General features: G+C 45.7%; 1 protein-coding gene across 6 annotated transcripts in view; it reads right to left on the reverse strand.

The window, feature by feature from the left end:
- Positions 1-2,310: 2,310 nt before the first annotated feature.
- Positions 2,311-27,849, reverse strand: part of LOC112231237 (pleckstrin homology-like domain family B member 2) — a 33,116-nt gene continuing 7,577 nt past the window's right edge. For 3 of the 6 annotated variants that reach the window (XM_042311594.1, XM_042311596.1, XM_042311597.1), the window contains 15 exons: positions 24,088-24,207; positions 22,128-23,170; positions 19,595-19,936; positions 17,781-17,921; positions 17,276-17,413; positions 14,089-14,355; positions 13,917-14,006; positions 11,725-11,865; positions 10,996-11,095; positions 9,337-9,535; positions 7,436-7,526; positions 7,197-7,343; positions 6,786-7,005; positions 6,444-6,529; positions 2,311-6,307 (listed from right to left, as the gene is read on the reverse strand). In XM_042311594.1, the coding sequence (XP_042167528.1) occupies positions 6,167-6,307; positions 6,444-6,529; positions 6,786-7,005; positions 7,197-7,343; positions 7,436-7,526; positions 9,337-9,535; positions 10,996-11,095; positions 11,725-11,865; positions 13,917-14,006; positions 14,089-14,355; positions 17,276-17,413; positions 17,781-17,921; positions 19,595-19,936; positions 22,128-23,170; positions 24,088-24,207 (3,266 nt within the window). In that variant the 3' untranslated portion in view covers positions 2,311-6,166. The remainder of the gene's footprint in view (positions 6,308-6,443; positions 6,530-6,785; positions 7,006-7,196; positions 7,344-7,435; positions 7,527-9,336; positions 9,536-10,995; positions 11,096-11,724; positions 11,866-13,916; positions 14,007-14,088; positions 14,356-17,275; positions 17,414-17,780; positions 17,922-19,594; positions 19,937-22,127; positions 23,171-24,087; positions 24,208-27,849) is intronic. The other 3 variants (XR_006080719.1, XM_042311595.1, XM_024397878.2) reach the window with 3 other exon arrangements.

Below are 27,849 nucleotides of genomic sequence, written 5' to 3' on the forward strand. Positions count from 1 at the left end.
TTGAGATAAGAGCTTAATTTTTGAGATAAGAGCTTCACCTGGAATGCTTTTCCAACAGTCTTGAAGGAGTTCCCACATATGCTGAGCGCTCGTTGGCTGCTTTTCCTTCACTCTGCGGTCCGACTCATTCCAAACCATCTCAATTGGGTTTAGGTCATCTGATGCAGCACTCCATCACTCTCCTTGGTCAAATAGCCCTTACACACCCTGGAGGTGTTTCGGGTCATTGTCCTGTTGAAAAACAAATAATAGTCCCACTAAGCGCAAACCAGATGGGAAGGCGTATTGCTGCAGGATGCTGTGGTAGCCATGCTGGTTAAGCGTGCCTTGAATTCTAAATAAAATAAAATATATTTTTATTTGATTAACACTTTTTTGGTTATTATGTGTTATTCCATATGTGTTATTTCATAGTTTTGATATCTTCACTACTATTCAACAATGTAGAACATAGTACAAGTAAAGAAAAACCCTTGAATGAGTAGGTGTGTCCAAACGTTTGACTGGTACTGTATGTATAAGGACCCCAACATGTGAACACACAAATAGGATGTCTCTAATAATATGTATCATACCATGCTTGGATGTATAATTCTAAATATTTCCTCATTCACTCATGATTTGCATAATGCTATCATAAGTGTACCTGCACATTTGAAATAATCGATTTTAATGTGGTTATTATGTTGTTATGAAATGTAAAACATGGATATTGCTTCTTAATCCAGTTTGTGCTGTGAAGAAACACAGAGTTAGTCTCCACCAAAACACAGCGTTCATCTCCACCAAAACACAGAGTTAGTCTCCACCAAAACACAGCGTTCATCTCCACCAAAACACAGCATTCATCTCCACCAAAACACAGCGTTCATCTCCACCAAAACACAGAGTTAGTCTCCACCAAAACACAGCGTTCATCTCCACCAAAACACAGCATTCATCTCCACCAAAACACAGCATTCATCTCCACCAAAACACAGCGTTCATCTCCACCAAAACACAGCGTTCATCTCCACCAAAACACAGCGTTCATCTCCACCAAAACACAGCGTTCATCTCCTCCAAAACACAGCGTTCATCTCCACCAAAACACAGAGTTAGTCTCCACCAAAACACAGCGTTCATCTCCACCAAAACACAGCGTTCATCTCCACCAAAACACAGCGTTCATCTCCACCAAAACACAGCGTTCATCTCCACCGAAACACAGCGTTCATCTCCACTGAAACACAGCATTCATCTCCACTGAAACACAGCGTTCATCTCCACCAAAACACAGCGTTCATCTCCACCAAAACACAGCGTTCATCTCCACCAAAACACACACACAAGTGTGAAAAAAGCAACCAATTTTCTAATGTATCATCTGTATGTGGATAAGCAGAAATAATTAGTGTGCACCAGATGGATACTCTGAGCCATGTAGGAGTTTGCAAATTAGGTCACTAGTTCACAAGTGAAGACAGTTAGCTAGTGTGAAGGCAGCAGAACACTTTGCATTTCATAAAACACCTTAATAACTCACTGGCTACACTACAATCTATAAAATACAACAAAACATGATTATGGTCCATACATGTTGAAGATTTTCCCCGTTACAATATTTGAATAAAAAACATGAGCTGGCACAACACTCAGAAAAATGATTTTATGTGGAGGTGCTGACTACCGGCGAATAAACTATACACTCTAAAAATAAGGAGAGTTGCACACTCCATCTATCAACTCCCAGTCGTTTATTGGGTAAATCACCAATGTCTCGGAATCACTCTGCCTCCTTCAGGGTGACGTCAAGAATGCTTGAACCAGGTTATGTAGAAAAACAGTGCAATTAGTGCAACCAATAATTAGTGAAAATGTTAAAAAATAATAGTTTATGGCATATTACATATATTCGGCTATTGTTGTCATATGAAAACATAATTGAATATTGTACATAATATTAGCATCAACATACATTATTGTTAAATTCAATTTCACATATTTAATTGTTTCCTAGTTCATTTCATATTTGTTGGTTCAACCTTAATGCATAATAAGCATCAACAGGGGAACATATTAAGTGTACGCTAATAAGCTGTAGAAAGAATATATCAACGTATAAGACTTGTTCATATAAGAGAGAATTGTTCAAAGTCAATATTCAGACCACTAGGGGTCCATGTTTTTTAGATAGGATAACCAGTAACCCTCCCTTTGTAGCAGAGTTGGATCTCAATGTTACTTCCGCTCCTTGTTAGAGCAACACGCTCAATACAATACTTGACAAAGTATAAATATAGTGGAATAACAATAGTAACATGAAACAAATTAGTAAACATATATGATTTATTCTTACATTTGTTTAAAAAACATGCAGGATTAACAATAACACTGTTCATATAAAAATGCAAAATATATATTTAAAATGCATCAAAAAAGTGTTGCAGTTATGTTGAGTTTTTTCCTTGGTAACTTATACATGGAAAATACCTGAAAAGTGTGCCTGTATTGTGTAGTCAAACAGACTGAGCACATAGGGGATCCTCCTTTAAAAGACAACTGGTCACAGAGAGCTTGTCAGTGACCTCTTCATAATGCTGTGAAAGATTCCCTGTGAGCTAACCTGCTGTCACCTCTGCAACACTGTCAGTGAAGATAATTGGTCTCGTGTGCACTCCCGCAGTCACCTCTTCATAATACTCCCGCAGTCACCTCTTCATAACGCACCTCTTCATAATACTCCCGCAGTCACCTCGTTGACAGTCAGGGACCTTGCTACTACGTTCTACCTGTGACTTCATGGTGAATGAGGGAGCCATTTCAGTATCATTACATCTTACAATTATCAGAACATTGTCATAATTACAAATATATCAGCTAAGATACCTGGGTCAAATAAGTAGAATCGCATTTTCTTTTTCCCATTACTTCATATAATCTCCCTAGAATACTGCAGCATTGCTCTTTGGTTTCACACAAATAGCTGATTTGTATGTTCAACATGCACATACCACTGACAAATATGAATATATTTGTTAAAAAACAAAAAGAAAATTAAACTAATATAAATTAATGTGCCATTATTTGTGACCCAAAAAGTCATTTTAAAAGTAGTAAGTATATCCAAGTACTGCACAGGTTTTATAGCGACTGTGTAATAACTCAAATTTTGAACTGGGTGGTTTGAGCCCTGAATTCTGATTGGCTGAAAGCCATGGTATATCAGACCGTATACCACGGGTATGACAAAACGTTTAATTTTTCTGTTCTAATTACGTTTGTAACCAGTTTATAATAGCAATAAGCTCCTCGAGGTTTGTGAAATATGGCCAATATACCACGGCTAAGGGCTGTTCTTAGGCACGACGCAACGCTTCTCAATCTTTCAGAAATGAATGAGCCCATTGATCGGGTAGGGAGCTGCACCCATCCACTGGCAGCATGATACTACACTACATGTCATAAAACACAACTCAGATGAAGGCACAAACAATGCCATGCGCCATTAAAACATTTCATTTGAACTAGTACTTTAAGTGCCCTGGAATGTTTTTGCTAACTTATTTTAGCTGTATGGCACACACGAAAGGTACACACACACACACAATGCCTTCCACACCCGGTAAGTAGCCCTTTGTGGAGCCTTAAGGTTCCATTTCCATGATTTCCATATTAAATACAGACATGGTATGTCTTTGGTACATAGTGCTGAGAGAGGTACTTTCAAATCCTTCAAGTCCCTGGTGTTTCAGTGTTTCCCCTGTTATCTCCACGTTCCTAAGCAACAGCAGGATACAAAGGACACACATCGGTGATGTGCATCACCTTGGGTTTTCCACTGGAGGGACATATTGTCCTCTGAGTCTGTGCAGGTGCTAGACAGTCTCGGGAGGGTTTGGCCCCGGAGAGAGAGGGAGTGTTTGAGGGAAAAAAGAGACTGTCCAGCTGGAAGGAAAACAGAGGGAGAGCTTTGGTTGACCAATCAACAGCCAGCTCAATTTGGATGATGAAAAGGATGGGACAGCTTGTGTTCCTTAAATCAATGTGGTCCTGGTTTCCCAAATGCATCTTAAGGCTAAATTCATCTTTAGAACCATTGAGCCTTAAGATGCTTTTGGGAAACCAGGCCCTGGTCCTCTTCTCAACCCAGAGAAGTAGAGGCATTAGCTCTATTGTAGCTCAATTGGTAGTGCATGGGCCTTGCAACGCCAGGGTAATGGGTTTGATTCCCAGACTACCCGTACGTAAAATACATGCATGCATGACAGTAAATCGCTTTGAATAAAAGCGTCTGTGAAATGGCATATATTATAATATTATCTCCAATGGCAGCCTCAATCCTATGATTCTACTGAATAATATGAGCCTATCAGACTACATAATACACCTCAGACATAGACTCTGGGTCATTAACAGTCCTGAAATATCATGAGGGTAAACCATGTTAAGGTGCCAAAAGGCTCCTCTCCAAACATAAAACGATAAGTATCAGAATCGTCTGAGTAAGTCCTTTCCGAATGAACAAGCGGCACTGGGCACACACTCCTCCAGAGGAAGTCCTTCCATGCTAGACTGCGAAGTATCAGATGACCATTACATCAGCAGAATCCGGAAGAGGAGGAGAGAGCTGGGCTCACTGAAGTAAGACGGAAATAAAAGTGGTTACAAAGCTAAAAACCAGAAGGGTCACAGAGGTTCTCAAACCTGACCAGTCAACTTGTTTTGTCTTTTAGGCACCGATGGGCCTGGAGGAGAGTATATTCCCTGTTTGTTAGTCATCTGAGAGTCTGTGGTCAGGATGGGGGGTTGTTTAGACCAGTAGCGGCCCGCCCATTAGGGGCGGTGCCCCAATTATGATTGGTCAACAAAAAATATTTGTATAAAAAATATATACAGTATATATTATATAATTCATGAATTATGTTTTAAATGCTCATAAAAGTGCAGTAAATGTGTACATGTTCCTATTTAAAAAATGTTAAAATCCAGCTGTTCAGTTACTTACTACTCTGTCCCTCGCGGGTGCATATGCCATGCAAACATTGCTTATATTGTTTTGCCCACTATTTGCTATGAGGGGGAACTGCCCCAATGAAATCGCTGGATTTCTTAGCATAAATTATAACAGTACAAAGTTAATGGACTGTCCTGGGGCGCTCAAATGCGTGCTCGATCAGAACTTCTGGGTCTGTTCTAGTCTCCCTCCCAATGAGTCTCTCGCGCCAGATCAGGTACAGATGTGTGCTCTATCAGGTACAGATGGCGCCAAAGCAACAATCTAATTGTAATTAACTTGTAAATAAATAACCATAACAGTCATTGGAGCCTGGGACCTGACATCTACATCTAACAAGTGTCGAAAGACAGAGGGATACACTAGCTAGAACTTTCTCATTGGGGATCTGGTAGGACAAAAAAGCATGACGGTGGCTGGCCAATTGTATTGTTTCCCCCCAAGTTGCTCATTTGGTTCTCTTGTAGGTGAGAGGGCGACATGTAGTGTGAACTGAAACAGCATGATCAAATTCATTAAGCCAGATACAGTCATTTTTATAAACATTGAGAAATAGTTTAGTAGATTTTTTTGTCAAATTAACCAGTTATCTACCTTTGACAAGCAGCTAGCTAGTTATAGCTATCTGGTAACTTGCTAGGTAGTTATAGCTATCTGGTAACTTGCTAGGTAGTTATAGCTATCTGGTAACTTGCTAGGTAGTTATAGCTATCTGGTAACTTGCTAGGTAGTTATAGCTATCTGGTAACTTGCTAGGTAGTTAGCTCCCATACCAATTTCAGGTCTTTCTAAACTAATATCTAACTCGGAAATATGGAAAATATTCAGAATGAACTGGCTAGCGCATCATGCTTTGTGACAGTATATTAGCTATATTACCCCAGTTAGATCATGTGTTTTCACTTACTGCATCTGCATGCTTGTTACGTTCTTGTTCGTTCGTGACCTGCTTCTCATTCTAAATAGTATAATCTAATCTGTTCAAAACAGTGGAAGCATGTGCAGCAGTGGTCATTTATGCTGTTGTTCAAATGCACAGATCACTTTATATATCTTCTCAAAGAAACTACCAGTAGCTCGAAAACTTGGCATCATATGTCATGCTGTTTTGTTGACAACTCCAACCACCTCGCGCCCCGGGCATTCAGCCAATCACCAGCCGCCACTGGTTTAGACCATGAATTGCATGTATCCCTCCGCCCCTGTAACGATGACGTCCATCCAGATGCGCATAGCCTCAGGGGAGGGAGACACCATGTAGTACACCCTGTCATGGGTCTTCACACTAAACGTCAGACATGGGTTGGGGCTCTGGAAGGGAGGGAGGGTGGGGGAAAAAGACAGAGCAAAAAGAAAAGCAATGTCACTATAGTTTAAAAAAAATGGTTTCTTAGCATAAAATACGGATACTTCAATACTTTAAATGTGTATACCATTTGTCCCTTACCTTGTGTGCATTCTTTAAATGGTCATAGTAAACCTCTTCTATAGCTTGGAAGTATATGACCCCTTTCATCTTGACCTCATGTTTGTCTGTAAGAGAGAGCACACACTGTAGCACTGGAATGACCATGTTTATGGGTGGTGAAACAAAAACCACTTGAATCAAAGCTCTTCCAGAGTAAAACAGCATAGCTTGATGATGATGTCATCGCTGCTTTTCTTGCAGTGCTCTGATTAAGCTACCATTTACAGCTGCAACAGACAGAGAGAGAGGAGAGAGAGGAGAGAGAGAATGTCAGAAGTAGAAGAATGAGAAAGAAAGAGAGGGAGAGATAGTAGAAGGTACCTGCGTAGTAGGCCAGGGTCTTGCGGTTCCGGTCGAAGACAAACCAGCGTTTTTTCCAGGTCTTGATCTTACCACCCATCTTGACCAGGAACCCTCTGCAGGTTTTATTTGTGATGGCCAGGTGGTAGCAGTTGTCTGGGTTGTGTCCAGCTGCCTCGATGTGACCATGGAGGTCAAAGTCATCCTTCCTCTGAGGGAGGTAGCGTGTCAGCGGCCGGGCCTGGGGACAGGGGTCAGAGGTGTCTGGTCTGTGTTGAGCCCATGTTTGAAAGCTAAATATCTGATAGACATTTTTCAGTCAAATGTCATAGTTGCTTTAAAGCATTTTAAAGCTGTGGCCTAATTAAATTACCATGCATCTGAAATTATTGGTATTATGAATCTTGGCCCATCCCTTTCTGGATCTCTCACCTGTGCCCTCTGTTTCTCGCGTAACTTCACCTCCCTCTCGATCATTTTCTGCCTCCTGCTGGTCTCCTCCTGCAGTCTCTTCTCCAGGTCCTCCCTCCTCCTCCGCTCCTCCTCCAGGGCCTGCCTACGTACCTCCATCTCACGCTCCTATACACGCCACACACAGAGAGTTACAGCATGGTCAACACGCACACAAAAAGAACGGTAAGAGATGGTTGTAGTTATGAAGGCTTCATTACCTTGTGCTCAAGGAGTCGATGCTTGTCAGCCTGGGCTTCTCGTAACAAACGTTCCATCTCCTTAATCTTTCCTACGTTGGATGTGCTGGCACTGTGGAAAAAGGTTTCATAAATACAAAGCAAGGAGAGTACACACGCCCACCAGAAAAAGGACTGTCCATCCTGGAACCTATTAAGTGTGAGTTAAATTCCAGACCAGGGCCCTTACTATAAAGTTAACAAACACTGCACCTCTGCACCAGTCATACCATCACATTCTGTACAATGTATAGACCATACATTTGCTCTCATATTTTTCCATCCTGTATATACTGCATGGACTGACCAAGATCACACTCACACACTTTTTTATTTTTTTTAAATGTAACCTTTATTTAACTCTCACACACTTAACCAATTTTAACTTTCTGGGTGGTCCTAGGTGTACAGAATCAGTCAAGTAGAAAACACACCTCTTCTGCTTATTAAAAAACACTTATTCTGCTTATAAAACTGGGTGCGAGACAGCTGGACAACATATGCCCAAGACACGTTCAGCATCCTCACTAACAAAATAAAATATTCTGATCCCACAAGTAAATGTTCTGGTCCACCTTGGTCAATTCAGAGTAATGATTTGGAGACCTCTTATGTTGATAAATGTGTTTCTTTATAGGCTACCTGCCGACACATGCAGAGATATATAAATAAACATTGTTTTCCCATTGTAACAGGATATCCTGAAGATTTAGAATGAATTGAATAGTTTCACTTGGAAGAGCATGAGATCTAATGGAAAACAGTCTGCAGAACCATGTGTCTGTTAAGCATAACCAATGAGCATAGTCAACTTTTGTCTGAGGGTTCAACTGATTTCATCTAACTGATTATTTCTGACAAGAACATGGTTGACAAAGTACTAGTACTTGATTAAAAACAATAACACACACGTTGCAACAACAAAGGATCTCAAAAGGATACTTTTGGTTTAAACAAACACAGCCTCTTCTCTACAACAGACAACCAAGCACCAACAAACAAGCACACAAACAAGCTCTTTACTCACTTCAGATTCAGCCTCTTGGCACTATCCCAGCGACACAGTAACAGTACTGATGGGCTGGATCTCCACTGTGGCTGGGCCCCTTCACTGAAACCACAGCTGTGTGTAACCTGACCCTTCTGCACCAGCCTCAGCCATCCCAGTCCCTGCTGGTCAGCCCACCAACTGGGGCTCTCACCCTGCCTCACTCCTGCATGTTTCACTCAGCTTCACGCCTCAACACTTCACTCAGCTTCACGCCTCAACACTTCACTCAGCTTCACGCCTCAGCACTTCACTCAGCTTCACGCCTCAACACTTCACTCAGCTTCACTCAGCTTCACGCCTCAACACCTCACTCAGCTTCACGCCTCAACGCTTCACTCAGCTTCACGCCTCAACGCTTCACTCAGCTTCACGCCTCAACGCTTCACTCAGCTTCACGCCTGATCGCTTCACTCAGCTTCACGCCTGATCGCTTCACTCAGCTTCACGCCTCAACGCTTCACTCAGCTTCACGCCTGATCGCTTCACTCAGCTTCACGCCTGATCGCTTCACTCAGCTTCACGCCTGAACGCTTCACTCAGCTTCACGCCTGAACGCTTCACTCAGCTTCACGCCTGAACGCTTCACTCAGCTTCACGCCTGAACGCTTCGCTTAAAATCACAGAACTTGGAAAGAACCATAATATGGAATGATGCTGAGTCACATCTCTCATTCATAACATGTCTCTTACATGCCATGCCCCCGGTTCTTCTCTGAACAAAAATGCTCTTTAAGCTAATATCACATTGAGCTAACAATGGTCATACTTTAACAGTGGGCCTTCTTGAATCATTGTGATACTTGAACAATGGTCCTACAGTTCTCTCTATCACCTGGAGATGTTGTCTGGGGAGCAGGCAGAGATGCTGGTCTCCATGCTGTCAGAGCTGTCCATACTGCGTGTGTCAAAGCCATGGCCATTGTCTGCGTAGTGGAAGGGGTCCAGGAAGACATTGGACTCAGACACGGTCCTGCTACACAGGTCAACCAGTCTCTGTCTGTTCTCACTCATGTACAAGTGGCTATGGCCTGCTGAGAGACAGATGAACACACAGACAGACACACTCTTTATTAAGCATTTTATCAGATTAGATTAAACATTTAAAAATGTTTGTTGCTGGTTAACTGTCCCAACTTATTTGCAGTTGGTCAGAGGGCATTGCTGATACACAAATAGTATATTCCCCTCCAACACTGAAATGGGCATGGTCATTCAACCCCCTCAGACCTGTTCCCAAAGGCTCTAGTTACTTCTGCTTGAGATACTATCAGAGTATAGCTGAACATGTCTTTCCTGCTCAGGCCGATGCTAATGGACACTGGGGGAAAGATGCCCTGTGGCAGTCCATGTTAACTAACAGATTGACATGCAATATTGACCACTCAAGAAATGAAAAGCTATGAATGTCTATCTCTGCAGCATGTAGCTAGCATGCCGTGAGAAACAGGCAGCAGGTACGGAGAGAGGCAGGGAATCCATGAATGATTAGAGAAAAGCTAGAGAGAGACAGAGAGATAATGAGATGGTGTTACAAACACTGAACAAAAATATAAACGGAACATGTTAAGTGTTGGTCCCATGTTTCATGAGTTGAAATAAAAGATCCCAGAAATGTTCCATATGTACAAAAAGCTTATTTCTCTAAAATGTTGTGCACAAATGTGTTTACATCCCTGTTAGTGACTATTTATCCTTTGCCAAGAGAGTCCGTCCACCTGACAGGTGTGGCATATCATGAAACAGCATGATCATTACACAGGTGCATCTTGTGCTGGCCACTCTAAAATGTGCAGTTGTCACACAACTCAATGCCACAGATGTCTCAAGATTTGAGGGAGAGTGCAATTGGCATGCTGACTGAAGGAATGTGACGTTCATGTCTCTACCATAAGCCGCCTCCGATGTCGTTTTAGAGAATTTGGCAGTGCGTCCAACCGGCCCGATAACTACAGACCATGTGTAACCATGTCAGCCCAGGACCCTCACATTCGGTTTCTTCACTTGCGGGATCGTCTTAAACCAGCCACCAGGACAGCTGATGAAACTGTAGGTTTGCACAAGCGAAGAATTTCTGCACAAACTGTCAGAAACCGTCTCAGGGAAGCTCATCTGCGTGCTCATCCTCCTCACCAGGGTCTTGACCTGACTGCAGTTCGGCGTCGTAACTGACTTCAGTGGGAAAATACTCACCTTCTATGGCCACTGTCACACTGGAGAAGTGTGCTCTTGAATCCCGGTTTCAGCGGCACCGGGCAGATGGCAGACAGAATGTATGGCGTTGTGTGGGTGAGTGGTTTGCTGATGTCAACGTTGTGAACAGAGTGCCCCATAGTGGTGGTGGGGTTATGGTGTAGGCAGCCATAAGCTACGGACAACTAATATTGAACTTCTAGACAATAGGTCATTAGAGGCATAATAAAAACAAAATACAAATTGAAGTATGCCCAGACATGCACACAAGTTCACAAAACAAAAAAGTGTTGTTGCTCACCCTTGAGCAGGCGTCGAGTTTCCAGAACTCTGGGAGAGATAGAGAGGCCCCGGGGGATGATACTACCACAGCTGGAGCTCTGGGAAAGAGGCAGGTGGGACTGCAGAGTAGACAGACGGACACAACAGAGAGTGAGATGACCTGGTAAGTGTCTCTCTAACCCAATGCTCCAGTAATCAGATGCGGGGACACTGGGATTCAATGGCATTATCAATTAATGATTAAATTAGAGAAATGAAGGTCCTGACGGACTAGAGTTGTGCACTGCTGATCTAACCCCTGTGGTTGTCCTCTGCACAGTACGCCCCAAGGAGGAGAGGTTTATCTGGTTCCCCAAATGCTCACCTTAGGGGACAGGCTGCCCCCAGGAAGAGGTTGGTCGCTTATGCTCACCTTGGGGAACAGGCTGCGGACCAGGGAGGGGAGGTTGGTCCCCCATGCTCACCATAGGGGACTGACTGCCCCCAGGAAGAGGAGGTTGGTCTGGCTCCTCCATGCTCACAATAGGGGACCGGCTGCAGCCCAGGGGGACCGGCTGCAGCCCAGGGAGGGGAGGTTGGTCCTCCATGCTCACCTTAGGGGACAGGCTGCAGCCCAGGGAGGTGAGGCTGGTCCCCCATGCTCACCTTAGGGGACAGGCTGCAGCCCAGGGAGGGGAGGTTGGTCCTCCATGCTCACCTTAGGGGACAGGCTGCCCCCAGGAAGAGGAGGTTGGTCGCCTATGCTCACCTTAGGGGACAGGCTGCGGCCCAGGGTAGAGCTGCTGTAGTGACTGAGGGCCTGCTGGCTCCTCTTACGTGGCAGAGTGTCATTGAGGTGGGAGGAGTTCTCCTTACTGCCCCGCCTCCTCTCCTCTAGAAAGCGGAAGTGCTGCACAGACCAGAACAGATACATCAACATGTTAAAGGAATAAAGGTTGTGGATGAAACGCATAAAATATAATTGTACGCTGACGATGTTGTAGTTTAGGTCTGCTATGTCTGACCCTGTGAAGTCTGTCCCAAAGCTAATAGAACGTCTTAAATCAATGTGGCGGTTACTCCAGGTACAATATGAATGTTAATCAAATGTAGCACTGGCCTTTAATACACATATCACCTGCTATATAAAAACATTGTTCTCTTTTAAGTTGTCAAATGAAGCTACCACATATCTAGGAAAAACTATAGCTGCTGATCTTGATAACTTATACAAAGCCAACTACACCAAGCTGATTGAGTCTATCTAAGGAGATCTGGACTGCTGGTCTGTGCTGCCCCTCACCCTATCGGGAAGGGTAGAATCAATAAGAATGAACGTATTACCTAGATTATTGTTCCCTTTTCAAACACTTCCAATTTGACAACCAAAATCTGTTTGTGCTATTAGACAAACTCATCTCCAGATGTATCTGGCAGGGACGACATCCCAGGGTCAGATATAAAGTACAAAAAAAAAACACACAAAAAAAAACCAGGGAGGATGTGAACTCCCCAATCCGAAACACTACTGGCTTGCAACCCAATTTAGGGCCATGACAGTATGTCTGAAGCTGCAGGTACAGATGGCTGGAAATAGAAAAGTCAGACTTTACTTTGGTCCCTCTGCCCGTACTCCCATTCACTGAGGAAAATATATTGAGTGAGTTGTGGGAAATGGGCAGGAACCACATAAAAAGAACGGAAAGAGAAAGGGAGTTTTCAACCTTACTACAGGAATCTCAGTGTTTTCATCCATTGTACATATGAAGGGTTTTAAGCCACTACGATTAGACACAAGTTTTAGAAACTGGGCACATTTGAAACTTCAATACGTCCATCAATTACATGAAAAGGATACTCGAAAATCATTTGAAAGGCTGAGCTCTGAGTTTAATATACCAAGGTCAGACTTCTTCAGGTATCTACAAGTACGAAGCTTTCTATCCAAACACCAAAACTGGATAAGGTTACAATGCACCCCCATGGACATAGAACAAAACTTAGCCAGACAACTAACTTATACAGTGCTTTATCCTCCATGAAACAAGATGAAACATTGATTCTTAGACAAAGTTGGTACGGTGAACTTCATCAAGATAAGTGAAGAGCCATGGTTAGATATATTCTCTGAAGCTCTTAAAGTTACCAATGCAAATTCACGGAGGGGAATTCAGTGGGAAATAGTAGTTTTTTTTCAGAACCCACAGATCCCATGTTAGCCATTCTTGGATCCAAATTATATTTGTTACAAATACTTTTCATTGCAGCTAAAAAAAGCTATGCATTAAGATGGTCCCAGAAAGAATGGCAATTAAATAATGGCAAGAGTGGCAATTATAAGAACAATATACAAAAAAAATCACATTTAGATTAAGATTAAAGCAAGATACATTTGTGGACACGTGGTCATTACTAACTGTGAACATGGAGATGAGATTCAGTGGGACTAGAGATGGTGTCTGATCAATGATCCCTTACTCTTTATGGACTCTACATGTATATATTAACTGATTCCTTCAAAGTATGTACACAACCCAACCCACTCGGGGTGTGGTGTGTCTTGCTAGTGCCATTTTTTGTTTATTTTAAATGTTTTGTTGTTGTTTTTTCTTGTATGTATTTGTTGCTTTTGTTTATGTGTCTTATCTTTCAATAACAATCCGTGCAGTACCTGTATGTTGGAATGCAAAAAAAAAGAAACATGGAAACGATACAAGACTTCCATTCATAGAAAATGGGAGGTTTTTCAGAAAGGAACCTGTCAGGCATTTCAGTCATGCACTGTGAGGCTCTTAGAAGAGACCGCTGCCATCTGCTGGCCAGACATATGCACTGTGAGGCTCTTAGAAGAGACCGCTGCCATCTGCTGGACAGACATATGCACTGTGAGGCTCTTAGAAGAGACCGCTGCCATCTGCTGGACAGACATATGCACTGTTAGTAGTGTATTGTACATCATACCTCCTTCATGGCAACAGGGTTGTTAGGGAAGGCCTGCCCTCCAGTCAGTTCAGCATACTTCCTCTCCAGAGAAGCCAGGTTCTCCCTCTCCTAGAGACACACAGACTGTCAGTCAAACAACGGTAAAGTTGTACAGATACAAAACAGAACCAGTACCCAAAAACCTTCTTACCCTCTGAACCATCAGGAGCAGGTTGTTCTTCTCTTTTAGGAAGCTGTCCTTCTCTCGCTGAGACTGCTGAGTAATCTGTGTAGACTGCTTCTTCAGGGTCAGGAGTCTCTCCTTGCGTGTGACAGTACTACGCTGGTAATCTGCTATCTCTCTGAGTAGTTGCTGGGTCTGAGCCTCCTTCCCCTCGTCCTGACTACTCGCTCTTTCCAGCTGCTGGAACTCCAGGTCCTCATTACACATCCTCTCCACCTCCAGCACCTCAACATCCTGACGAACAGCAGACACACACACACACATCATTTAAGGTTGAGAATGCACTGGCTTTGGGTGGGTCCTTGTGTGGAGGATTCAAACTAGCAGACAGACAAATACATTGACATTTTACAGACAAATAGACCATAATAATGAGCTCCCATTATCCTGTAATGCCAATAAAATTCCTTAGCTAGCTAACAACAACCTACAATCTCCTTCTTTGCACATACTTCATGCCACTGCACTTTCCATTCTTGGATGGGACCACTGCTACTCCCCTTTTCGAAATGCCTACAAGGCCTTCCCCCACCCTCCCTTCAGTAATCAAATCACAACTCCATTTTGCTCCTCCCTTCCTGTAGGCAGAAACTCAAACAGGAAGCACCCGCGCTAAGGTATATTTGCTGCTGGTCTGACCAATTGGAATCCATGCTTCAAGATTGTTTTGATCACGTGGACTGGGATATGTTCCGGGTAGCCTCTGAGAATAACATTGACGTATACATGGACATGGTGACTGAGTTAATCAGAAAGTGTATAGAGGATGTTGTTCCCACTGTGACTATTAAAACCTACCCAAACCAGAAACCGTGGATAGATGGCAGCATTCACGCAAAACTGAAAGTGTGAACAACCGCATTTAACCATGGCAAGGTGACTGGGAATATGGTAGAATACAAACAGTGTAGTTATTCCCCCTGTAAGGCAATCAAACATTCAAAACGTCAGTCCAGAGAAAAAGTGTCGCAATTCAACGGCTCAGACACAAGACGGACGTGGCAGGGTCTACGGATTACAAAGGGAAAACCAGCCACATCGCAGACACCAACGTCTTGCTCCCGGACAAGCTAAACAGCTTCCTTGCTCGCTTTGAGGATAACACAGTGCCATTGACACAGCCCACTACCAAGGACTGTGGGCTCTCCTTCTCCGTGGCCAACATTAACCCTCGTAAGACTGCCGGGCCAGACGGCATCCCTAGCCACGTCCTCAGAGCATGCGCAGACCAGCTGGCTGGAGTGTTTACGGACATATTCAATCTCTCCCTATCCCAGTCTGCTGTACCCACTTGCTTCAAGATGTCCACAATTCTTCCTGTACCCAAGAAAGCAAAGGTAACTGAACTAAATGACTATCACTCACTTCTGTCATCATGAAGTGTTTTGAGAGGCTAGGTAAGGATCATATCACCTCTACCTTATCTGACACACTAAACCCACTTCAATTTGCTTACCACCCCAATAGGGTCTGAACCCCACCCTGTGCAACTGGGTCCTGGACTTCCTGACGGGGGTGGTGCGGTCTGCCCAACGCATCACCAGGGGCACACTGCCTGCCCTCCAGGACACGATGTCACAGGAAGGCCAAAAAGACCATCAAGCACATCAACCACCCGAGCCACGGCCTGTTAAGTCCGCTATCATCCGTAGGTCAGTACAGGTGTATCAAAGCTGGGACTGAGAGACTGAAATACAGCTTACATCTCAATGCCATCAGACTGTTAAATAGCCATCACTAGCCGGCTACCACCTGGTTACTCAGCCCTGCACCATAGAGGCTGCTGCCATATATACATAGCCATCACTGGCCACTTTAATAATGGAACACTCGTCACTTTAATAATGGAACACTAGTCACTAGATTTGTACTGTATTTTAGTCAATGCCACTCCGACATTGCTCATCTAAATATATTTCTTAATAACTCGATGAATTTACTTTTAGATTTGTGTGTATTATTGTGAATTTTTAGATACCACTGCACTGTTGGAGCTAGGAACACAAGCATTTTGCTACACCCACAATAATATGTGTATGTGACCAATATGTATGTGACCAATAACATTTGATTTGACTATCTCTGTCTGAACCATAACAGAAAGGCCATCAAGTGAATCCAGGGACAAGAAGGGAGCGGTCTGAGTGAGACAGGGAGGATATGAGGACATCTATAAAAGGGAGAGAAGGGCCAAAGAGGAGGACTCTATGACTCTCTCCACAGAAACAGAACAGAAAGGAAAACCCATGGTGATTACAAGGAGTGGGGGGGAAGTTAGGAGGAGGAGGGGCAGCCAGAGAGGAGGGGCAGCCAGAGAGGAGGGGCAGCCAGAGAGGAGGAGGAGGGGCAGCCAGAGAGGAGGAGGAGGGGCAGCCAGAGAGGAGGAGAGAGGAGGCGGAGGAGGAGGAGGAGGAGGAGGGGCAGGAAGCCAGAGAGGAGGAGGAGGGGCAGCCAGAGGAGGGGCAGCCAGAGAGGAGGAGATGGGGCAGCCAGAGAGGAGGAGGAGGGGCAGCCCAGGGGCAGAGGAGGAGGAGATGTTAGGGGAGCCAGAGAGGAGGAGGAGGGGCAGCCAGGAGGAGGAGGAGGGGCAGCCCAGGAGGAGGAGGGGAAACCAGAGAGGCGGAGGAGGGGCAGCCAGAGAGGGAAGCAGAAGCACTTTAGTGGAAGAAAGGCAGCCATACTAACTGAGGAGCATGAGGGACCAGTTAGAAGTTAGCGCCCCAGGACAGGTGTCCAGCTGGGTCCTCTGGTCAGAGACAAGCTCCTCCAACCACTCTACCTTAACCCTCTCAACATCGAGCAGGGCTTTGTGCTGCACAGCAGTGGGGACACACAAACACACACGCATACAAGAGCACACACATGCGTGCTCATAAGAACACACTGACACCCACAACACAGCAAAGACTGAGAGCAAGGAAAGAGTGTTAGTGAAGGTAAAGGAGGAACCAAGGAGGCAGCAGAAAAGAGGGTCTGCCCTACTGTATTCAGACCCGTGGGCTGGACTGAAGATTCCTCCAACTCAGATTCTCACCACTGAAACCCCAACTCCCACACATACCCTGACCGTGTGTCTCTCCCTCCCCCTCTCCACCTCACATTCCCTGTGTCTGAAAGCAATGGCAGAGATGGACAACATGTCTGCTGCTGTTACCTGGGACTTGTCTGTGAGGACAGGCTTGTCAATGCTGCCAATCTTCTCATTGAGTTGGTCCAGTACCTCCTTCTCCCTATGTAGCAGGGCCATCTCAGAGTCCTGCTCTCCCTCCAGCAGAGCCCGCTCCACCTCCATCTGCACACACACACACACACACACACACACACACACACACACACACACACACACACACACACACACACACACACACACACACACACACACACACACACACACACACACAGCTTAAAAATCAGTATTGTTAGCGCCCCAAAGCCAGACACGGATGGACCAAAACTATCCCCCTTCCCCCACTACTGTCATTACCCAGCCACTGTAAACACTCATTTCCTGACTCCACAAAGTATCCCAACTCATAAACACACACATGTCAACACCCACTGACACACACACATAACACACAGCATGGGTGAAGCTCCCTCCATTCACTCTCCCGTGCTGTGCTATGCTGTGTTGTGTGGTACTGTGTTGTGCTGCATACCTCTCTGATGGATTCCTCCATCTGGTTGTCCAGGTCTTTGATCTTCTGCTCCAACTCTTCTATGTTGTTCAGCACCTGGATCCTCTCTTCCTCGATACGCGTTACTTCCTGTTTCAGATGCATGTCCTCCGTAGCCTGCTGCTGGTGATATTACAGAGCCATCATCAGTCCATGGGCCTACAAACTATCAATCCATCAATCAACCAATCAAATGTATTGTATAAAGCTCTTTTTACATCAGCAGTTGTTACAGAGTGTTTTACGGAAACGCAGCCTAAACCTCCCGCTATCTACTCACAATGTGTGTTACTGTCAACACTGTGATGATGTCATGTCTTAAACACGATATGGTCCACTACAGGATCACCCCTCATTTAAAGCTATGGTACATGTTTTTATGTTTTCTTAACAACCTTCTGATTTGTAGCTAATAGTACATTGGTTAGATGGAGCTGCCTCAGATTGCTGTCAGTGATAATGAGGGGGAGTAATGCCCCTTCCATGTGTCTGTAATGCAGCGGAGATTCAGGTCCCTCGGGAGAACAGGGACTGTGTTAATACTACTGTCTACTGCACAAGCCTCAGTGATCTCCTATCAGTAAGAGAGCCCTGCTGCCACCAGAGAGTCAACATCAGCTCCTGTCATCAGCCCCTGATCTAATACACACACATCCGGGCACACACTGTATGTGACACATCACAACCTCTATCATATCTGCTGCCTGCTCCACCTCCAGTTACAAGCCTTCAGGAGTCCTGCTGAACAGCAGTCAGAGCCTCATGTGGCAGGCAGACAGCAGTCCTGGGATTAATGGGCTGTTTCAGAGGCAGTATCTGACTGGCTGCTCCACTGTTCCCCTGCCAGGATTTAGGAATATGAGATGGAAGAAGAGATTGGATTGGAAGGTTCAATAACTGATGTACTTAATGGGACTCTGACATAGCTGTAACAAATTATAGTGGAAATGTATTCTCTACATGGAATGAAATATAATACTCATCTTGTAGTCGGGTACCAGACGAAAGTAGTAAAGTAGGCCCCAACATATTTTATTTTCCAAATACACAAAGCTTGTATGATTATCTGTTGTAATGGTATAAATATTCATATCAGTTACAAAGTATGTACCGGGTATTATAAGTACTTTATTATTAACAAAACATCTTACACACAGCACACGAGTGCGCACAGTTATTCTACTGAGGATAAAGTCATTTCCTGTTCCCCTTCCTTTCAGAAAGTCTGAGTGGCTGTAACTGTATTCCCCAGAGAACTCCTCCATTAAAACTAAACACACCATTAAGTCATTACTGATCTAGAGTGGAAAATGCCACAGTTTTACAGCTCCTCTAGAAGTGTAACAGTGGCTCTGGGACTGAGACTGGGGTTAGGTGCAGAGAGACTGAGCTCCTCGTGACATACTGGGGCACTGTTGGAGGTGTACTCTGTGTGTAAGAATTCCATATATCTTTAACAACACTGATACCTCAACCCTCACTGCGCTGCATAGTTTCCTCTACATTCACACCAACTCTGTCATGGGTGAACACACACAGCTATGTCGGAATGAGTTACTGTGTCATGCAGATGCTTTGATAAATCCCTCCCTAACCCTGCAATTATCAACAACAAGCCCTTGGGCAAGGGGAATTCCTTCTTTCATTTCATACTTTTCCCACTCATGTTCTACTGTGAGTATGTGTGCACCCACATGTTTGGCTGTCTAAAATGATGTGCTTGTTTGATGTTGAAAGGGTTAGAGATGAAAGACCTCGGGTCTCAAGACAATGTTAGACATGTCACCAGGACTTACCCTGGCTCTGTGGTGAGGGGAGGGTGAGGGGACAATGCTGCGCAGGCTGACAGCAGGTGACTGGGCCCTGGCATCCCTGGCTTCTCTGTGCCCGCTGTGGCGGCGCTGGCGGACCTGCCGCACCTCAGCCAGCTGGTACTCCCGGGCTTTGGTGCCAAAGCCGTTCTCCGGGGCGGTGCCATTGACGCTGCCGGGGGAGTCGGAGAACACTGACTCATCATCAGACTCCTGCAGCTTCTCCAGCTCCTTGTTGATCTTCTGCAGGTCGGAGATGGCCGAGCCGCCCTGGTCCTGGACCAGCTCAGTACACAGGCTCAGGATGGTCCCCAGCCGCTGGTGCTCCTAAACAATACAGGGAGAGGGCCCGTGGTTAACACAGTCACACATTACAGGAAGAGGACCAGTGGTTAACACAGTCACACATTACAGGAAGAGGACCAGTGACTAACACAGTCACACATTACAGGGAGAGGACCAGTGGTTAACACAGTCACACATTACAGGAAGAGGCCCAGTGGTTAACACAGTCACACATTACAGGAAGAGGACCAGTGGTTAACACAGTCACACATTACAGGATGAGGACCAGTGGTTAACACAGTCACACATTACAGGAAGACGACCAGTGGTTAACACAGTCACACATTACAGGAAGACGACCAGTTGTTAACACAGTCACAAATTACAGTGAGAGGACCAGTGATTAACACAGTCACACATTACAGGGTGAGGACCAGTTGTTAACACAGTCACACATTACAGGAAGACGACCAGTTGTTAACACAGTCACACATTGCAGGAAGACGACCAGTTGTTAACACAGTCACACATTACAGGAAGACGACCAGTTGTTAACACAGTCACACATTACAGTGAGAGGACCCATGGTTGACACAGTCACACATTACAGGAAGACGACCAGTGACTAACACAGTCACACATTACAGGGAGAGGACCCGTGGTTAACACAGTCACACATTACAGGAAGACGACCAGTGGTTAACACAGTCACACATTACAGGAAGAGGACCAGTTGTTAACACAGTCACACATTACAGGAAGAGGACCAGTGGTTAACACAGTCACACATTACAGGAAGAGGACCAGTGGTTAACACAGTCACACATTACAGGAAGACGACCAGTGGTTAACACAGTCACAAATTACAGGGAGAGGACCAGTGATTAACACAGTCACACATTACAGGGAGAGGACCAGTTGTTAACACAGTCACACATTACAGGAAGACGACCAGTTGTTAACACAGTCACAAATTACAGTGAGAGGACCAGTGATTAACACAGTCACACATTACAGGGTGAGGACCAGTTGTTAACACAGTCACACATTACAGGAAGACGACCAGTTGTTAACACAGTCACACATTACAGGAAGACGACCAGTTGTTAACACAGTCACACATTACAGTGAGAGGACCCATGGTTGACACAGTCACACATTACAGGAAGACGACCAGTGACTAACACAGTCACACATTACAGGGAGAGGACCAGTGATTAACACAGTCACACATTACAGGAAGATGACCAGTTGTTAACACAGTCACACATTACAGGGAGAGGACCAGTGATTAACACAGTCACACATTACAGGAAGACGACCAGTTGTTAACACAGTCACACATTACAGGGAGAGGACCAGTGATTAACACAGCCACACATTACAGGGAGAGGACCAGTGATTAACACAGTCACACATTACAGGGAGAGGACCAGTGATTAGCACAGTCACACATTACAGGTAGAGGACCAGTTGTTAACACAGTCACACATTACAGGTAGAGGACCAGTTGTTAACACAGTCACACATTACAGGAAGAGGACCAGTGGTTAACACAGTCACATATTATTGCCAATGTACTACTCATTAGACTCAGACTGTGTTATTGGGATCCAATTGTTTCAGAGATGGGTATTTTCATCTATTTACAGTCTTCTGTCAACACAATGGGATCATGTCATCACCCAAAAGCCCGATCAAACAACCTATAAACTACCCATAGAAACACAATAAAACCAGAGAAACCACATTTCAAATGTAATCAAGTGATTTTCCGAGGAACACAAAGTTCAAATGAGTCTTAACCAGTCTGACCAACAGTCTGACCAACAGTCTGACCAACAGTCTGACCAACTGGTTCATGGCGCACCGCTCCGTGTGTTCCATCTCTTTACAGCAGGAGTGTGAGAGTGTGTCCAGTCAATGAAACATGATGACAACTAGCCAGAACATCCAATTAGCCTTCTCAAGAAATAAAAGCTGAAATCAAAGCACTATAAGCACTTTCATGTATTCATAACAGTCCCTAGTAAAGAGACGGGACCAGACAAACTAGCAGAATGAAACCAGGTGTCGAAGTCACACAATCAGAGCCTGCTAGAGAAGTAGACTCTAAATAAAGGCAGGATAATAATAATAGTAATGACATCATAATAAAAAAGGTTTAATAATAATGAATAGAGTGCATTAGACAACAAGTAAAATGATTAATCTAAGGCTGTGTTTATCTCACCAGTCTCTGCACCTCCTGTTCTCTGAGCCTCTCGTCTCTCTGGTGCTTGTGGTAGTCTGTAAGCTCCTCCTTCCCATTCAGAGAGCTGATGCTGCCTCTTCTTGATCTCAGCCCCAGCCCACCCTTCCCAAAGGACTGCCTCCTCTCCCCCAAGCCCAGGTCCAGGCAGGGTGAGGAGCCCCGCAGGCCCCCATGCTCCAGTTCACAGCCCAGCGAGGCCAGAGAGGCCAGGCTGGCCCTGCGGGGAGTACCCGGTACGCTGGCTGTTGCTAGCACTGTTACGTCTGGCGGCCGCTCCAGAGGAGACAGGCTGCGCCTCGTTTTGGAGGACAGGGACACAGAACCCTTCTCCCCTCTGTGGGAGCCCATGGAGCGGCGTGGGGGCAGGGACAGGGCTGTGGAGTCTGCCGAACGGTGGAGGCGGGGTAGAGAGCGGCTGTGGGTAGAGCCCAGGCCGTTGAGTGACCCTGTAGAGTACTTCCTCTGACGTGGCACAGGGTCCATACCATTGTCCCCGTTCCGGCCCTGGGCATAGACCCTGCGACCTAGGCGAGGGCTGGAGGGCATGCTGGCCGCCCCACTGTGGCCCTGAGGAGGACTGTGTGCAGGCTCCCCATAGGAAGAGGAACCATTCCACATGGATAGGAGAGAACTGGCTACATTTGGGCAATGCCTGTCAGAGGAGCTAGAGAGGAGCAGGCTGTCCTGTGATTGGTGGCGTGAGCGGGTGTATGGTGGTTTGGGGCTGAGAGGACGCTCACCCTGGCGAGGGGAGGGGGGCATGCTACTACTGGTCATGTAGGGGAGGCCTCTGGAGGAGGGGGCGCTCGGCACTCCTGGGGGCGTGGGGGACAGGGGGCTGGGAGGGGGCAGGCTTAGGTAGGTACGGGTAGATTCTGCGCTGGCCCTCAGGCTAGCCTCTAGAGCACTCTTCCGGCGTTGCAGAGTCTCCATCAGGTCCTGCAGCTCCGCCTTCGATCGGGAGCCTCTCATCATGGTGCCACCCACTGAGCCGCCATTGCTGTGCTCAGTCTTTACACAGTCTGTGGAAACATCAGATGCATAGAAACCAAACTCTCATTAATGTGTATATATGATCCTGTCTTGGAGCACAGTAAAAACACACCCTATACTCAAGCCTAACGCCTATAAGCTGAGAGAGACTGAGGCAACCAGCATGAGTGGGATCTAATAACCAAACAGTGATCAGCCCCTGTAGTATGCTGACTAAGGAGGGAGAAACCAGCGAAGAACGTCCTTCAGACGGTTCTGGGCCCAAAACAAACATAGTCTGTGGGTAAGGAAAGCTTCTTCTAAAAATGGAAGAATGCTGGCGGAGTGAGACGGGCTGGAATGCCTTTGTACTTTCTGGCACTGAGGGAGAGCCTGGACCCTGAGGAATCACCTCTGTCAGCACGCCCCTTCCTCCCACCGACCCGGCACCCGCGGCCCAGTATGTAGTGCAGGGTTTCTGCTCTGAGACCACCTGGGCTGGCTGACCTCAGGCTCTGTTTATCTGTGCTGACATGCAGTCATTTGTTCTCTCAGTGGATAAACTCACACCGGACAGGGGAGAATGGGGTGGACTTCCATTTATTTATACCCTACATGGGCAGTTTGATCCAAGGTCTTTGGCTGTGTACATAATCGCTTAGCTGAAGAGTATAACCGTCAGACTTGAGTAAAGCACAGTAGAGTCAAGCAGAGCTAGAGCATGACCCTTGCCCCCAGCAGACAAAGATACAGATAGAGAGATAGAGAGAGAACGAATACATTCTGAACTCTGAGAACCACTTCCTTACCACACAGCCATCACAGTAACACCTTGGCACTTCTGGAGGTTCCTCATGCAGGGGAAAAGGGATAAACAGGGGGGAATAGCAGTAGGATTGGGAAATGTAGAGAAATAGCGGTAAGAGTGTAGTCTTCAGGGTTGTGCGAGACAGAGATCGGTCCCTACCTGAGCTGTAGCCCATAGTGGCGACAGGACTCTTCTGGGGCTGCATGCTCTTCATACGTCTGGCCTCCTCAGGGTGGTTAAAGCGGAAGAAGTAGGATTTACCCAGACAGAGCGTGAATCCTGGATAAACAACAGTCAGAACTGACTCTCTCACAAATACACACACATTCAACAGAGCGCTTTGTAGAGTATTTTGAACACAGCCATACACACACACACACACACACACACACACACACACACACACACACACACACACACACACACACACACACACACACACACACACACACACACACACACACACACACACACACACACACACACACACAACAGAATGTTTCTACCTTGGAGTAAAGGGCTTTACTGAGTTTTCTCCAATTACATCGACGTCCAAGTAAAACACATTGTTTAATGCAGAGGACAGTAGTGTAAGACATTGTCACGATGCCTCAGTCCAGGCAGCATATGGAGCACATTACAGATACCCTCTGTTCTCTAAACCATACTGTCTGGAGCCGAGGAGCTAAATGAGGAAACCTTACAGAGTAGGAAAACAGATCCTAGGAAAAGAATTCAGCCTCCAATATTAATGGTATCTGAGATGGAAACAAAATTCTCCTCACTTTTGTGGACAAATAATTGACGACTGAGAAGGCTGCTCTGTGTCCCTGAATCAATATTCCTGTCTTCTACACTGAGACACTGTGATGATTTCAGCAATATTTACTCTCTGAGACTGGGGCTATGACAGAGGTGTACAACTCCCTCCCCCCAAACACACACGCGCACACACACGCACACACACACACTTCAGGGCCGGAGTCTTCTGGGTCTGATAATCCAAGGTTTCCTGCTCCGCCAGGCTGATGGTTCTTCAGGAAGTGGGGTATCCTTTTACACAGTCAGCTACATACAATCCATCAGCATTAGTTAGTTCACCCTGCTCTGGCCACCTGAAACAGCTTTCCCTCATATGAGAAGTGGGGGGGGTTAAAGCATCACACAGACAGCAGGGCAGCAAGGCAGAGCAAATACCAGACAGAGAATTTTTTTTTATAGACACCATTGGGGAAACCCAATTCACAGAGTCCTCCTACACATTTGGGTTCTACTCAATGTGTGTGTGTGTGTGTGTTATATGACTAGCCTTCCACTAGAACTACGGTTACTTTGTGAAATTATATAGTAGGCTGTATATTACTAACTGATTAGACCTGTAATAAGTTGTTCTAATAAAACATTTTCGCAACAACTTAATCCTCTATTAATAATCTGTCTACCACAGCCCCTTCTGAGAATAGTAGCCTATCCCTTTTTGTCTAATTAAGTAACCACATAATGACCGCAAATGACATGGTTATTTTGGAGCAAAGATGTAAAAATTACGGACCAATGCGCAGGCCGCTCGACTTCTGATTAGGGACCAACAATGCATGTACCGCTCGACTTCTGATTCGGGACCAATGCACAGGCCGCTCGACTTCTGATTAGGGACCAACAATGCATGTACCGCTCGACTTCTGATTCGGGACCAATGCACAGGCCGCTCGACTTCTGATTCGGGACCAACAATGCATGTACCGCTCGACTTCTGATTTGGGACCAATGCACAGGCCGCTCGACTTCTGATTAGGGACCAACAATGCATGTACCGCTCGACTTCTGATTCGGGACCAATGCACAGGCCGCTCGACTTCTGATTAGGGACCAACAATGCATGTACCGCTCGACTTCTGATTCGGGACCAATGTACAGGCCGCTCGACTTCTGATTAGGGACCAACAATGCATGTACCGCTCAATCGGGACCAATGTACAGGCCGCTCGACTTCTGATTAGGGACCAACAATGCATGTACCGCTCGACTTCTGATTAGGGACCAATGCACAGGCCGCTAGACTTCTGATTAGGGACCAATGCACAGGCCGCTCGACTTCTGATTCGGGACCAATGCACAGGGCGCTCGACTTCTGATTCGGGACCAACAATGCATGTACCGCTCGACTTCTGATTAGGGACCAACAATGCATGTACCGCTCGACTTCTGATTAGGGACCAATGCACAGGCCGCTAGACTTCTGATTAGGGACCAATGCACAGGCCGCTCGACTTCTGATTCGGGACCAATGCACAGGCCGCTCGACTTCTGATTCGGGACCAACAATGCATGTACCGCTCGACTTCTGATTCGGGACCAATGCACAGGCCGCTCGACTTCTGATTAGGGACCAATGCACAGGCCGCTCGACTTCTGATTCGGGACCAATGCACAGGCCGCTCGACTTCTGATTCGGGACCAATGCACAGGCCGCTCGACTTCTGATTAGGGACCAATGCACAGGCCGCTCGACTACTGATTAGGGACCAATGCACAGGCCGCTCGACTTCTGATTAGGGACCAATGCACAGGCCGCTCGACTTCTGATTAGGGACCAATGCACAGGCCGCTCGACTTCTGATTAGGGACCAATGCACAGGCCGCTCGACTTCTGATTAGGGACCAATGCACAGGCCGCTCGACTTCTGATTAGGGACCAATGCGCAGGCCGCTCGACTTCTGATTAGGGACCAATGCGCAGGCCGCTCGACTTCTGATTAGGGACCAATGCGCAGGCCGCTCGACTTCTGATTAGGGACCAATGCCCAGGCCGCTCGACTTCTGATTAGGGACCAATGCGCAGGCCGCTCGACTTCTGATTAGGGACCAATGCGCAGGCCGCTCGACCTCTGATTAGGGACCAATGCACAGGCCGCTCGACTTCTGATTAGGGACCAATGCGCAGGCCGCTTGACCTCTGATTAGGGACCAATGCGCAGGCCGCTCGACCTCTTCTTGCATCTATGCTACTTCCCAATCACATAAAAAAACAAGAGTGATCAATTTACATAATTCTTATAAATAAGTAGGACTATTGCTATTATTGTTTATTTTTTCCCCAAGGAATACCAACCCACTTCGGGGAAACGTGCAATGAGTACCAAACCACTTCGGGGAAACGGTGCAACCATTTGAAAATTATTAAGAAAAGCGCACTCTTGGCAATACAGCTATATTTTTATTTATTTAATTAACCTAACTTGCAAGGAGTATCAAACCCCTTCGGCGAAACGGTGCAACCATTTGAAAATTATTAAGAAAAGCGCACTCTTGGCAATACAGCTATATTTTTATTTATTTAATTAACCTAACTTGCAAGGAGTATCAAACCCCTTCGGCGAAACGGTGCAACCATTTGAAAATTATTAAGGAAAGCGCACTCTTGGCAATACAGCTATATTTTTATTTATTTAATTAACCTAACTTGCAAGGAGTATCAAACACCTTCGGCGAAACGGTGCAACCATTTAAAAATTATTAAGAAAAGCGCACTCTTGGCAATACAGCTATATTTTTATTTATTTAATTAACCTTTGTTAATTAAATAAATTAACCTAATTAACCTTTGTTAATTAAATAAATTAACCTAATTAACCTTTGTTAATTAAATAAAGGCAAGTCAGTAAAGAACAAATTCTGATTTACAATGACGGCCTACCCCTGACGTCGCAGGGCCAATTGTGCGCAACCTTATGGGACTCCAAATCACGGCCGGATTATGATACAGCCTGGGATTGAACCAGTGACGCCTCTAACACTGAGATGCAGTGCCTTTAGACCGCTACGCCACTCACGAGACCCTTTAAACCCGCTAAAGTTTAAACAGTCCCCTAAAAGGTGTGCGGCATATCCTACTACCGAGTCCATACAAAAATGCACTTC

This window comes from Oncorhynchus tshawytscha, linkage group LG33 (assembly GCF_018296145.1).
Source record: "Oncorhynchus tshawytscha isolate Ot180627B linkage group LG33, Otsh_v2.0, whole genome shotgun sequence".
Lineage (NCBI taxonomy): Eukaryota > Metazoa > Chordata > Actinopteri > Salmoniformes > Salmonidae > Oncorhynchus > Oncorhynchus tshawytscha.